The sequence below is a fragment of the Manihot esculenta genome, chromosome 13 (assembly GCF_001659605.2).
Source record: "Manihot esculenta cultivar AM560-2 chromosome 13, M.esculenta_v8, whole genome shotgun sequence".
NCBI classification, from domain to species: Eukaryota; Viridiplantae; Streptophyta; class Magnoliopsida; order Malpighiales; family Euphorbiaceae; genus Manihot; species Manihot esculenta.
Window position 1 is genome coordinate 1,787,024 of NC_035173.2, and position 12,958 is coordinate 1,799,981.

The 12,958-nt window shown below is 36.3% G+C and overlaps 1 protein-coding gene across 1 annotated transcript; it reads left to right on the plus strand.

Moving 5' to 3' along the window:
• The first annotated feature begins 8,369 nt into the window (after positions 1 to 8,369).
• Positions 8,370 to 12,612, plus strand: LOC110629441 (putative ankyrin repeat protein RF_0381). Its single transcript, XM_021776413.2, has 4 exons — positions 8,370 to 8,758; positions 9,608 to 9,883; positions 10,454 to 10,591; positions 10,919 to 12,612. Exons 1-4 carry the CDS (start codon positions 8,447 to 8,449, stop codon positions 12,467 to 12,469), a joined length of 2,277 nt encoding a protein of 758 aa, XP_021632105.1. The 5' UTR covers positions 8,370 to 8,446; the 3' UTR covers positions 12,470 to 12,612.
• The last annotated feature ends 346 nt before the right edge of the window (positions 12,613 to 12,958 follow it).

The window sequence follows — 12,958 nt, forward strand, 5'->3', positions numbered from 1 at the left end:
GATCCGGGTCGACTTAAGGCCGCCGGGACCCATAGCAAGCCAAACATACATCCTGGAAACCTGTTTAATCCCATACATGATCAAGAAAATACATAAAAATTAAAACTTTTCTTTCATACATTTTATCATACGCCAAACTCAACCTGTGCATGCACTGAACATATACATAATCATCATCATAACCTGACCCCTCTATGGGATCTCATCAAAGCCCCCAATGGGTGGCATAACATGTGTTGAGTTGGCTAACATAGTCATCAATAAACATCTAGGATCATGTAATAAAAAGGGATTACAATAACTATGGTCAAGCACACTTCTAAACCTCAATATCATTACATTACACATCTATACATCATTATACAGTTTGTCATGTCCACATTCTAACTATTACATACATATGACTTTTACTCTTCTTGACTTCTCTGTCTAGCCCGTACCTGCAATCCTGGGGGATTAGGGAAAAGGGGTGAGCTACTAGAGCCCAGTGAGCAGAATAATAGAAAACAATATTTAAATCTCATGCCATTATGTAATGCAACACATCACAACTAATCACATCTCGGATGGTATTGTCACCAATAGTCCTCTACATAATCCAACTGTGCCGGGACGTAGAATGGGTACAACCGGTCTTTCTCTTAACATAACATATCATACAGTCCAACTGTGCCAGGGACGTAGAATGGGTACAACCTGGACTTTCTCTTACATCGTGCCAGGGACGTAGAATGGGTACAACCTGGACTTCCATACCATCTCATGCCGTAGCATCATCATACCATATGAGGACTAAAGGATCATTCAATGACCAATCCACATCAACATCATAAATGCAATGCAACATATTTGTGAATTCTAATGCAGGCAACCTAATTCATCACATGGCATTCATGATGCATGAACATGCTCAACTTTATAATTCATTTGCTTTAAAAACATAAAGGTTTATTCTACTCACCTTTTGCTGAAGCTCTACTAACTCAGAAGCAGCTGAACTCACTGCTGGGGTCCTCGGTTCCTCGGGTCCGAACCTACACAAGTGGACTCAAATGAGGGACCAAACAACTAGAACATAACTCTAAAAATCCCCCAAAAACCCCCTAAAACACCTCAAACAATCATGCAAAAACATGCAAAGGAAGGCAGAACAGGGCAGGTTCGGCGGCACCTTCGGCGGCCGAAAGTCCCAGACAGAGACGAAAGTCTCTTTTCGGGGGCAACTTCGACAGCCGAAAGGCCTGCCTCCCCAGCCATGTTCGGCGGCCGAAAGTTCCTTCGGCTGCCGAACCTGGTTTCTGCCAAAGGGCAGAAACTTGGCTCCTTTATGCACATTTGCCTCCCAAATCCTTCAACATGCATATAACTCATCCAAATCATGCAAATATACATACATTGGCTCCTAGGGGCTTCAAACTAACTTAAACCCCAACTACAACACACAACAACAACTCAAATCCAACATACATGCTCAAAACATAACATTAACTCAAAAACCTAACTATGAGCTAAACATGCATTCTACCCCATAGATCTTGCATAAAACTTACTTTAAACATAAAATGAGCTTAAGATTGGCTCTTACCTCTTGAATATCGAGAGAGAGACGTCCTAAACTCGAAGGTGGGAGATTTTGAGTTCTTGAACCTCAAAGCTCCAAAACTTGCTTTAAACTCGAAAATATTCAAAACAAGATGAAAACTAGTGAAAAACTTGAAAGATTTGAAGGAAAGAACTCAAGGATGGTGAGAAATGGCGGAAGGACTCACCTTGGCCGAAAATGGGGAAAAAGCTCGCCCGTTTTCGGCTAAGGGACCCTTTTATAGTGGCTGGCCAGGCCACGTTCGGGGGCCGAAAGTGCCTCCGCATGCATGCCATGTTCGGCGGCCGAACCTGGGCTTCCCTCACTTATGCCTTCGGGGGCCTAAAGCACTCCCGAAGTGCATGCATGTTCGGCGGCCGAACTTTGAGTTTCGGCGGCCGAACCTGAGTTTCCTCCAAGGGTGTTTTTTCATTCCAAAAACTCATTTCCTCTTTACTTAAAATCATCAAAAACATTAAAACACTTCATGAAAACATGGTTTTACCCTTCTAGAGGTCTCCGACATCCGAGATTCCACCGGACGGTAGGAATTCCGATACCGGAGTCTAGCCGGGTATTACAAAGGACGTGCAGAAAGAGAAAGAGGAAGAGGTTACAGGGCAAATATTAAGAAAAGAGACTGTTACTCTTCAGGTTCCTATTGTGTAGATCAAGAACAGTAAGTGGACTAAAGATCAAGGTGGAGCTCCTTAGACAACAATCGAGAGTTCATCCGGATATAAAGAGAATGACATCTCTTCAGATGATGAATCCAAGAACACTGAAGATGAAAAATTGGGACAAAGGCCAGAGGAAGAGGCGGATTCTGAGCAAGAAGATCTTAGTGATTTTATACTTGCAAGGGATAGAGATAGAAGAGAAATCAAACCTTCTTCAAGATATAATGAGCCTAAGACTCTAACTTTTACCTTCACATATGCATAAGAGATTGAAATTGAAGAACCAAAGTTATATCAAGAAGCTAAGCGATCTAAGGATTGAAGAAATTGGAAAGAATCAATAGAGGAGGAAATAAAGTCACTGAAGTAGAATAACACTTGGATTCTCACCAAGGAACTTGAAAATAAGAAGGTTATAGGGTGTAAATGGATTTTGAAGAGAAAGCTGGACATTCCAAGTGTAGAACAACCCATATTCAAAGCAAGACTAGTTGCTAAGGGTTTCTTGCAGGTAGAAGGAATAGATTATAATGAAATCTTTTATCCTATGGTGAAACATGTTTCAATCCGAATTCCATTATCATTGATGGTGTATCAGAATTTGGAATTAGAACAAATGGATGTGAAGACTGCATTCTTACATGAAACTCGGGAAGAGCAGATCTTCATGAAACAACCATAGGGTTTTGAGGAAAAAGGAAAAGAAGATTGGATTTGTCAGCTTCAGAGGTCTCTTTATGGTCTAAAATAGTTGCCTAGACAATGGAACCAGAGATTTGATTCTTGTATGCAGGACAATACATTTCAAAAAAATAATTTTGATTCTTGTGTCTATTTTAAAAAGCTTGAAGATCAGTCTCTAATATATCTAATGATATATGTAAATGACATAGTGATAGCAACAAAGGATCAATCAGAGGTCAAGAGATTGAATGAAATGCTGGAGGCAAAATTTGATATAAAGGATTTGGGATCTACAAAGAAAATCGTAGGAATGAACATTCAGAGAGATAGAATTGAAAACCGATTAATTCTATCTCAAGAGGATTACGTGTAGAAAGTTTTAACAACATTTGGAATGGACCAAGCAAAGGCTGTGAATACTTCATTGGGGACTCATTTCAAACTAAGTGCGAGCAAGGATTCAGAGGAGTTTGATGAGTCATTCAAAGAAATGGTCCTATATTCAAGTGCTATTGGTAGCATCATGTATACTATGATCAAAACAAGGCCGAATTTAGCTTATCCAGTCGAAGTTATCAGTAGATTCATGAGCAAACTAGAAAGAAATCACTAGAATACTATAAAATAAATACTTAGGTATATTAGAAGAACACAGAAGCTGAAACTCAATTATGTCAGGGAATCAAGTATGAAGGTTAGAGGTTTTTGTGATTTTGATTATGCAGCTGAATTGAGGATATGTATTCATTGTTGCTGGAAATATTGTAAGCTAAAAGTCTGAGTTGCAACATGTCGTAGCTCTTTCAACCACAGAGGCCGAGTATATGGCATTAACAGAAGCTATTAAAGAGGAAATATGGTTAAAAGGTTTGATGGAGGAGCCCAGATTCAAACAAGAGACAATAGAGGTGTTTTGGGATTCTCAGAGTGCCATTAGTTTGGCAAAGAACAACGTGCAACATGAAAGAACTAAACACATAGATATTAGATTGCACTTCATCAGAGATTTGATATCTAAAGGCTTTATCAAGGTTTTGAAGATCCATATAGAAGAAAATCTTGCTGATATACTCACCAAGACTTTATCGGTCAACAAGATTAAAAGGATGCTAAGCTTGTTGAGGCTGACCGAAGAATGAAGAGATTCAGGTCAAAGAAGGAACGAGGATTCACACGAGTTGAAGAAGTTCAAGCAAGGTGGAGAATTGTAGGACTGATACTTGAATTCTTCAAAATAGCTTAGAACTTCTAGACAAAAAAATAAGAGAGAGAGAGAGTTCAGACGACCTATAAATAGCCTGGCAGATGATCAGACTTGTAATAAGGTGTGATAACCTGTTGATGAGGTAATTTGCTGAAGGGCTGATGTACCAGAAGGAAGGGCCGACCTGCCTGATAAAAGAAGGATTGGAGTGTCTGAGATGCTTGTCAAAGCAGGCCAGTTATCTAAGAAAGCTCGAATACTCGAAAACATGCAAGGTAGGAAGGAAAGTTTGAAAGCTCGAAAACTCCCTAAGGTTTGAGGGCTTGGAAGCTCGGAGGCTGGAGGGTGAGAGTAGTCCAGAAGCTTGAAGACTTGCACAGGACGAGAATGCCCAGAAGTTCAGAATTCACAGATTCTTTCAAGTGGTCGGAACATCTGAGAGTATTAAAAGGAACGACAATATTTTATTTTTCCATCTTCGTTTAAAAGATCTGAGGGGTTTTTCAGTCTTTTCATTCGGGGCCAAGATCGTTGAGTCTACTATTTAAGGAGCAGATGTCCCTCTGTTTTTTGGTGTGAAAAAATGTGCAAAGTGTAAAGAGCGCCAAGATTGTTTTTCTCTGCTATTATTAATTTGTAATCGAGTTTGTGCTTATACGTGATTATTCTCTTTTTATAACTTATCGTAAATAAAAGATTTCCTCTTCCAAAACGTAAAACAATCCTCAAAAATCGATTTAAATTCATAAAATTTTATATATTTTTTTAATTTTTTTTAATTTTTTATTTTCTGTTATATTACTCACAAAAAATCAGAGCGTGAGCTTTTAGTAACAACAATTATTATAAGAAAATCCAAAGGCATTAAACAAAATATAATTTTGTTTTATTATGAATTATCAAAATTTATGATTAGCCCTCAAAGTTATAAAGTTTATAGCTCTGACAACAACCGTGGATTGAAATTCAAATTCATCATTCTTAACTTTCTGAATGATTTTTTTTAATAACGCAAAATTATCAATGATTATCTATGTTTTAAATTTTTCTTTATTTAGAATTTTAAATTTCTTTTGAAAGTAATATGGATGGTAATTTTGAATATTTACTTTCTATATCATGAGAAATGTAGTAGCCCTATGGCATTTTTATTTTTATTTTTATTTTTTTTGAGTTATCTAGCCAAATCTTTTTCATAAAATTTTTCAATCAAAACAATTAATAAGGATTGATCAATTTGAAGATAATATTATATTGCTCACCTTCACTCTTTTGCTCCATTTTTTTTCAAAAAAATAAATAACTAGTGGCGCTATGGCTCTATATTTTAGTTTTAATCTTTATTTATTATATGTTTTATAAAATTATACATATTAAAATTAATTTAAAATATTAAAAAATATATTTTAATTATATAATTTTCATGATTGATATTTCCATTTTTATTAACTTAATTTTCATTATAATTTTTTAAACTTTCATATTATTTTTTCTTAAATGCAAAATAATTATTTATTCTCATTTTTATCCTATTACCATTAGTGAAATATAAAATTTTATATCAACTAACAATAAAGTTTAAAATATTTTTAATATTAAAAAGAAAATTGAAGAAACAAAAGATTGCCTAGGATTACAATTAGGGTGAGCAGTATTCGGTTCAAATCGAAAAAATCGACCGAACTGAATCGATTTAAAAATTTAGTTCGATTTTTTATATATTTCGGTTCGGTTTGGTTTTTAATTTCAGAAATTTCAGTTATTTTGATTCGGTTCGGTTTTGATAAAAAAAAAACGAACCGAACCGATTAGTGATAATAATATATTTTTTCAATAATATAGAGAAATTAAATCATATTAAAATTAAAATATTTTAATTAAATTTTAAAATATTAAAAATAAAGTGTAAAAAATAAAAAAAATTATTAAAAATCAAAACCGATCAAACCGAACCGAATCGAACTGAATCAGACCGATTCGATTCGATTCGGTTTCTGACCAAAATCGGTTTGGTTCGATTTTCATAAACACTAAAATTTCAATTTTCGATTTATTCAGTTCGATTCGATTTTGAACCGAACCGACCGAATGCTCACCCTAATTACAACTACAATGGATGTGGTGGCTTTATTGGGAGCATGTACACAAGTGCATAAATTTTTGGGCACATGCATTGTGTCTGAATTTTTGTTTCTTTTTCATTATTATTGTAATATATATATAATTGCAAAGCAAAATAAATAATGGACCTACATTACATAGGGATCCAATGCCCAATTTGAACAAGGCAACAATATTGGAGAATTGAAATGTGAAATCCACCCTGTCTGGGCCCATGACTTTTTCTCTTTATTTTATTTATAAGGATTTAATTTAACTAATTTTAAATTCATTCATTTATTTATTCCATAAATAAATTCTTTAATGGAAATCGCCGGTCTTCCAAAGGGACATCAAATGCAGGCCGAATCCGGCTGCTAAGTGAGCGTAGAAATTTATGCATTATAATTTAGATTGGGCAAAACCTTTGATTTTTTTCTTTAATCCTATTTAATAATAGTAATTATTTTAAAAGAAAACAATTATTTTATTTTCATAATTCACTTATTAGTTTTTAAACAATAATTAAAACACTAAACAATTAAAACGACAAAGTCATCTATGGCATAACTGTATTTGGTAACTTCTCATAACTGGATTGTTGTTTGTTTGTGATTTTTTTGGTAATATTTTAGAAAAGCTTTGGTGTTAAATATTTCAATAATTAAAATTAAATCTATTCTCACATATTTTTCAACAAAATAATAGACTACTTAATAAAGCCGGACTATGATTCTTGATTAATAAAAAATGAGACTTATTTTTATTAAATATATTATTATCTTCTGGCACAGCTCCAAATTTAAAAGGAGTTCAGTCCACTCGCTTTGTGGGATCATACGCATGTGTACCTGAGAAGATCAGGGACCGTTATGCATGGGACAGAGATATGATTCTTTCGTACGTCCGTATCAACGTAGCAAGGACAGGTGGTCCAGTGATACACGTTCTGCTACATGTCACTAGCTGCAAAAAAAAAAACATATAAAATGAGAAATACTCTCCTCTAAGTCTAAATTTTTTCCAATTTTACAGAATCTATTGTAAAACCCTATTTTCTGGATCTCAGATCATCAAAATTAAATATTAAAAAATAAATTATTTTTTAGAAAATATTTTCTGTAAAAGAATATTTTTTATAAAAAATATAATTTATTTTTTGAAAAAAATATAATTAATAGTGAATTAAAAATAATGTTACATATATAAGCAATAGGGAAAAATTTGTAACTCATCTGTTATAGATTAAAAAATAAGCAAATGAAGTATTTTATTAAAAAAATTAAATGAGACTAATTTATTTATATATTAATTTTATGATAGACTGAAGTTTTGGTAAGAATATCTCCAAACAAGTTAAATTATAATTGTATAATGGAAAAATTACTTCTTAGTCCCTCATGTTTAACGTAATTAATACTTCTGTCCCTCTATTTTGGCGATCCAACACTTAAGTCCCTCACTTTCTCTTCCGTCCAAATTCGTAGTCCTTCCGTCCATTTAAACCGTTTGGTCAAAGAGTCAAAAGTGAGAGGTGATAATTTTTTCCAAAAATACCCTTCTCTTAATGTGAAATTCCTTTTTTTTTTTTTCTCTTTCATGCTTTCTTCGGTTGCAGAAGAAGAAGAAGAAGAAGAAGGAGAAGAAGAAGGAGAAAGAAGAAAAAGTTGCAGAAAAGGGTAGGAAGAAGAAGGAGAAGAAGAAGAAGAAGAAGAAGAAGAAGAAGAAGAAGAAGAAGAAGGAGAAAGAAGAAGAAGAAGAAGAAGAAGAAGAAGGAGAAAGAAGAAGAAAAGAAGAAGTTGTAGAAAATGGTAGGAAGAAGAAGGAGAAGAAGAAGGAGAAGAAGAAGAAGGGGTATTTGGGTTTGGGTTTAGTGAGGGTTAATTTTGTCAATTCACGTGTCCCAAACGACTATTTTGGACGGAAGGACTGCGAATTTGGATGGAAGAGAAAGTGAGGAACTTAAGTGTTGGGTCGCCAAAATAGAGAGACAGAAATGTTAATTACGTTAAACCTGAGGGACTAAAAAGTAATTTTCCCTTGTATAATAAGATATAATTTCTTAATATTTTAATTAAGTTATAATTGGCCAACCGCTCCGCTCCTGGAACTCGAAGTCATCATAAAAGCATTTGGCTTCCATCCTCGTCACTTCTGCTCTTCCCCCTTACCCTGCACGCCTGGCTCACAAACGAAATGACAGTGTTTGGCAATTCCAGCTCCGGAAAACAAGTCTTCCCTATCGATTACCAAGCCGTAGTTTCACAGCTTCTCGTCGACGCCTCGCATCGTAACGACTTTAAGCTAGCATGCGAGTGTCTCGCCGATCCTTTTGTGGACGTGAATTTCATCGGAACAGTGAGCTTGAAGACGAAGAGGACAGAAGTTTTACTGCGTGATGAGTTGCCACATGAAGTTCGCGTTGAATATGAGGAGTTCAAGACCGATGTCACTGCTCTGTTCCTCGCTGCTCATGCCGGAAATTTAACGCTTGTGAGGAAGTTACTGGTAATATAGCTGACTTCATTTTGATTTGGTCTCTGGAGTTACTTGGAGATCGAAAACAACAAAAGGAAAGAAAAAAAAGAAGAAAAATACTGAATTTTTATCTCATTTCGTTAATAGCTACTGCGAGTAAATGCTGATTCTGCTGCGATTATAAATTTTTTAGCATATTCTTAATCGACTTGTTTGGATGGTTTGGAGATATTCAATTTAATACTTTTCAATGGATGATGAGTGATTTTACTAATTAATTTCAAGTTGTGATGGATATGATTTGATTTAAATATGATTGATATTGTAGATTGAGGGAGGGACTATGTATGTCACGCAGAATATTTTGTCGATGTCTTTGGAGATTATGTGACGTTTGCAGATATTTGTACCTTTTCCTTTTGCATCTTTTATGAAGTTTATTTGCGTAGCTCCTGCTTTGGACACTCGTATTCAACCAACAAAATCTGATACTGTTCACTGCTGGACAGCGATCAGAATTCTAGCATCAGATAGCTCATCTAGAATCTGAGATTGATAATTAATAGTAGCTGATAGAATATGCCTTCTGGTTCTTCTATTTGCTACCCCAGCGGGTGAGATCATACTTTTGGACTTCTTTTTTTGCAATTATATTGTAATTTAGGCGAGATTGTGATGTAATTATATAAAGAAATAGATTTTTGCACTCATGACTTTTTTAGTTTAAGAACAAAACTTATGAAAGTTTGCTGGAGACTGATTTTGTATTATTCTTACTTTGTGGTTCTTTCCAAGCTAGAAACAGGATAAAGAAGAAAAACTTTTAAATCACAATGTGGTTTCTTGACACAAATAAGGTTTGGCTTATTTTTATGGCAGAGCGTTGGAGCCAATGTGAATCAGAAATTGTTTCGGGGCTATGCCACAAGTGCAGCAGTGAGGGAAGAGCATTTGAATATATTAGAGGTGCTAGTGAAAGCTGGCGCCTCTCAGGAGGCATGCGAGGGGGCCTTATTAGAGGCAAGCTACCTGGGGTTGGCCAGGCCTACAGTGCTGCTCATGAGCTCTGACTTGATACGCCCACAGGTTGCTGTTCGTGCACTCGTTTCTGCTTGCTGTAGAGGGTTTGTCAATGTAGTAGACACGCTCATTAAGGTAAGTACTTATAATGTGATCACAAAAGCTCTCTGCTAGGTTCCTAGCAAATTTGTTTAATTGAATGAATGACTTGATTTCACTAGTACATTGAGTTGAACCAGTTTCCCAAATCAGAGGTTGATGATTGCAAGTTTTCTAGCACAATGAACCTCATATAGCTAAAAAGAGACTCTGTAGCATCCTCCTTTTTCCCTCCATTGTTCTTCTTTTAAGTTTTAACCAATTGAAACAAATTTCACTTGGCAGTTATGTACTTGTTCAATGTATGTCATCTCAATAAAATATCAAAGTGGCAAAATGTTTTGAACAAAGTTAGATCTTGACTTCTTCAAAATAATAACAATAATAATAGGAGGGACAACCAAATAGTCAGAGTATCTACATTTTTCATTAACGAGAATTTTTTTTTCCCACCAAAGAGCTTTATTTGTGATTGCAATGAAGTAGAACGCTGCCTTTGCCTTCCCTAGGGGTTAGGAATACCCCGTAGTTAGACTCAATTTGGAGATCCCTGTGCTTCATTACTTGATATTGCTGATTGACTTTGGCCATCTTAACTGTTGGCAGTGTGGAGTGGACGCCAATGCTATTGATAGAGTTCTGCTTCGATCTTCCAAGCCATCCCTCCATGCCAATGTTGATTGTAATGCGCTTGCTGCTGCCATTGTCAGCCGACAGATATCAGTTGTTAGATTGCTGTTGCAGGTAAATAATTGGGTGCATATTATTGCAAGCTCACCGTAAAAGAAGGATCTTCTAGGAAACGAGCTTAAAATGGCATATAGCATAGGTTACACGTCTGAGGTGCTGGACTACCGAACCTATGCAATCTAGAGAAATGTTTACCTGATACTGATGCTTGACGTGAACGAGTCTTTTTTATATATGAATGGAATGAAAATGGTCCTGCAATCTACATTTGCCATCTAAGGACATGACACTAGCTTACTAGGATCTTTGATCACTTAATTCCTCGAGAATGATTGCCTTTCCGGAATTACTAGCTAATAGATTGCCAATTGAATGGAACAGGCTGGTGTCAGGTTGGACACCAAGGTGAGGCTGGGAGCCTGGTCTTGGGACATGGATACAGGTGAAGAATTTCGAGTTGGTGCTGGGTTAGCTGATGCTTATTGGGTAACTTGGTGTGCTGTGGAGTATTTTGAAGCAAGTGGAGCAATATTGCAGATGCTTCTCAGACACCTCTCCGTTAACACCCTTCACTTTGGGAGGACTCTTATCCACCATGCCATCCTATGTGACAATGCAAGAGCAGTAAAAGTGCTAATAAACTGTGGTGCAAATAAAGAACTTCCGGTTAAAACAACTTCAAAAAATGAGTGGGCCCCTGTCCATTTAGCTGCACGGCTTGGATCAACCAAAGTTCTTGAGCAGCTGACTGCCGGTGGCTGCAATCTCAACTCTAGAACAAATTCTGGCGAAACTGCCTTAATGATATGTGCTAGATATAATCAAAAGGAATGTCTAAAAATCTTGGCCTCGGCTGGTGCTGATTTTGGATTGGTCAATTCAGCCGGTGAATCTGCTAGTTCAATTGCGAGGTCAACCAAATGGGCTCTTGGCTTCCAGCAAGCGGTGATAGATGTGATTCAAGCTGGGAAGAGTGTCGTATCAAGCAATGTCTCAGCATTTTCTCCCTTGATGTTTGTGGTGCAAGCAAATGATATTGAAACCTTGAAAGTGCTCATTGAGAGGACAGATATCAATCTTGATGAACAGGATGATGACGGGTTCTCTGCTGCTATGATAGCTGCAGCCGGAGGTCATATCGAAGCTTTCAGGTTACTGGTTTATGCAGGGGCCGACGTAAAGCTGCAGAACAAATATGGAGAAACGGCAATCACCTTATCAGAGTTAAGCCACCATGGAGAAGTCATCGAAAAGGTGATGCTTGATTATGCACTTGAAGAGGGACATAACTATTCCGCCGGCGTTCATGCTCTACATCGTGCAGCACACCGGGGCGACATAGATTTGATTCATATGCTAACAAGAAGAGGACTTGATGTGAATGCCTTTGATTGTGAAGGATACACCCCGCTAATGTTAGCTGCAATGGGAGGCCACAGTAGAGTGTGTGAGCTGTTAATTTCATGCGGAGCAAGTTGTGATCTTGAGAATACAAGAAAGGAAACAGCACTCTCGCTTGCCAGGAAGAATGGCTACAGAACTGAAACAGAAAATGTAATACTGGATGAACTTGCTAGACAACTTGTTCTGGATGGGACTGAAGTCAAGAAGCATACAAAATGCGGCAAAGGAGCTCCACACTACAAAGCACTAAGGATGGTAGGTGCTGTTGGAGTGTTGCGGTGGGGAAAGTCAAGCAAGAGAAATGTGGTCTGCAGAGGTGCTGAAGTTGGTCCTAGCGCAAAGTTCCGGTGGAACCGCCGGAAGAAACTTGACGTTGAAGACCCTGGAATGTTTCATGTAATCACTACAAAGAACAAGGAGGTGCATTTTGCATGTGAAGGTGGGGTTGAAATGGCTGAGTTGTGGGTAAGGGGAATCAAGCTTGTGACAAGGGAAGCTATCTTTGGAAAGAACCAGAGTAATTTGTGAATGGTGAATGAGAAGTTTGTGTCATGGTCTACCCCAGCGTCCTTTGAAAAATGATAGCTGCTGTAATTCTGTCAAAGGTCTAAATTATTTATGAGCTACTTGGACAAGTTTAATGGAAAACAAGCTCGATTTCAAGTGGCTCATTAGCAGAGTTTAAGCTTTAATTATATAATAATAATTAAATAAGTTATAACTTTAAGCTTTAATTAGCTTATAAATTAATAGATAATTGAATAATAAAGCTCAATATTTACGAAACTTTTTTATTAAATTAAAAATGCGGAAACGTTAGACTTTTATAACTAGTTGTAAATATATGCTTTGAGGGTATTATTTTATACTTCTATTAAATTATTTTTTCAAATTCAACTATTTTAAGAGTTTCAATGTTTCGGGGGGGAAATATAGTAACAAATATTTATCATACCCAATTAAAATTTTTTACTTTCAAATTTGATATGCACGAAATTTTGAATTTTCAAATTAAAT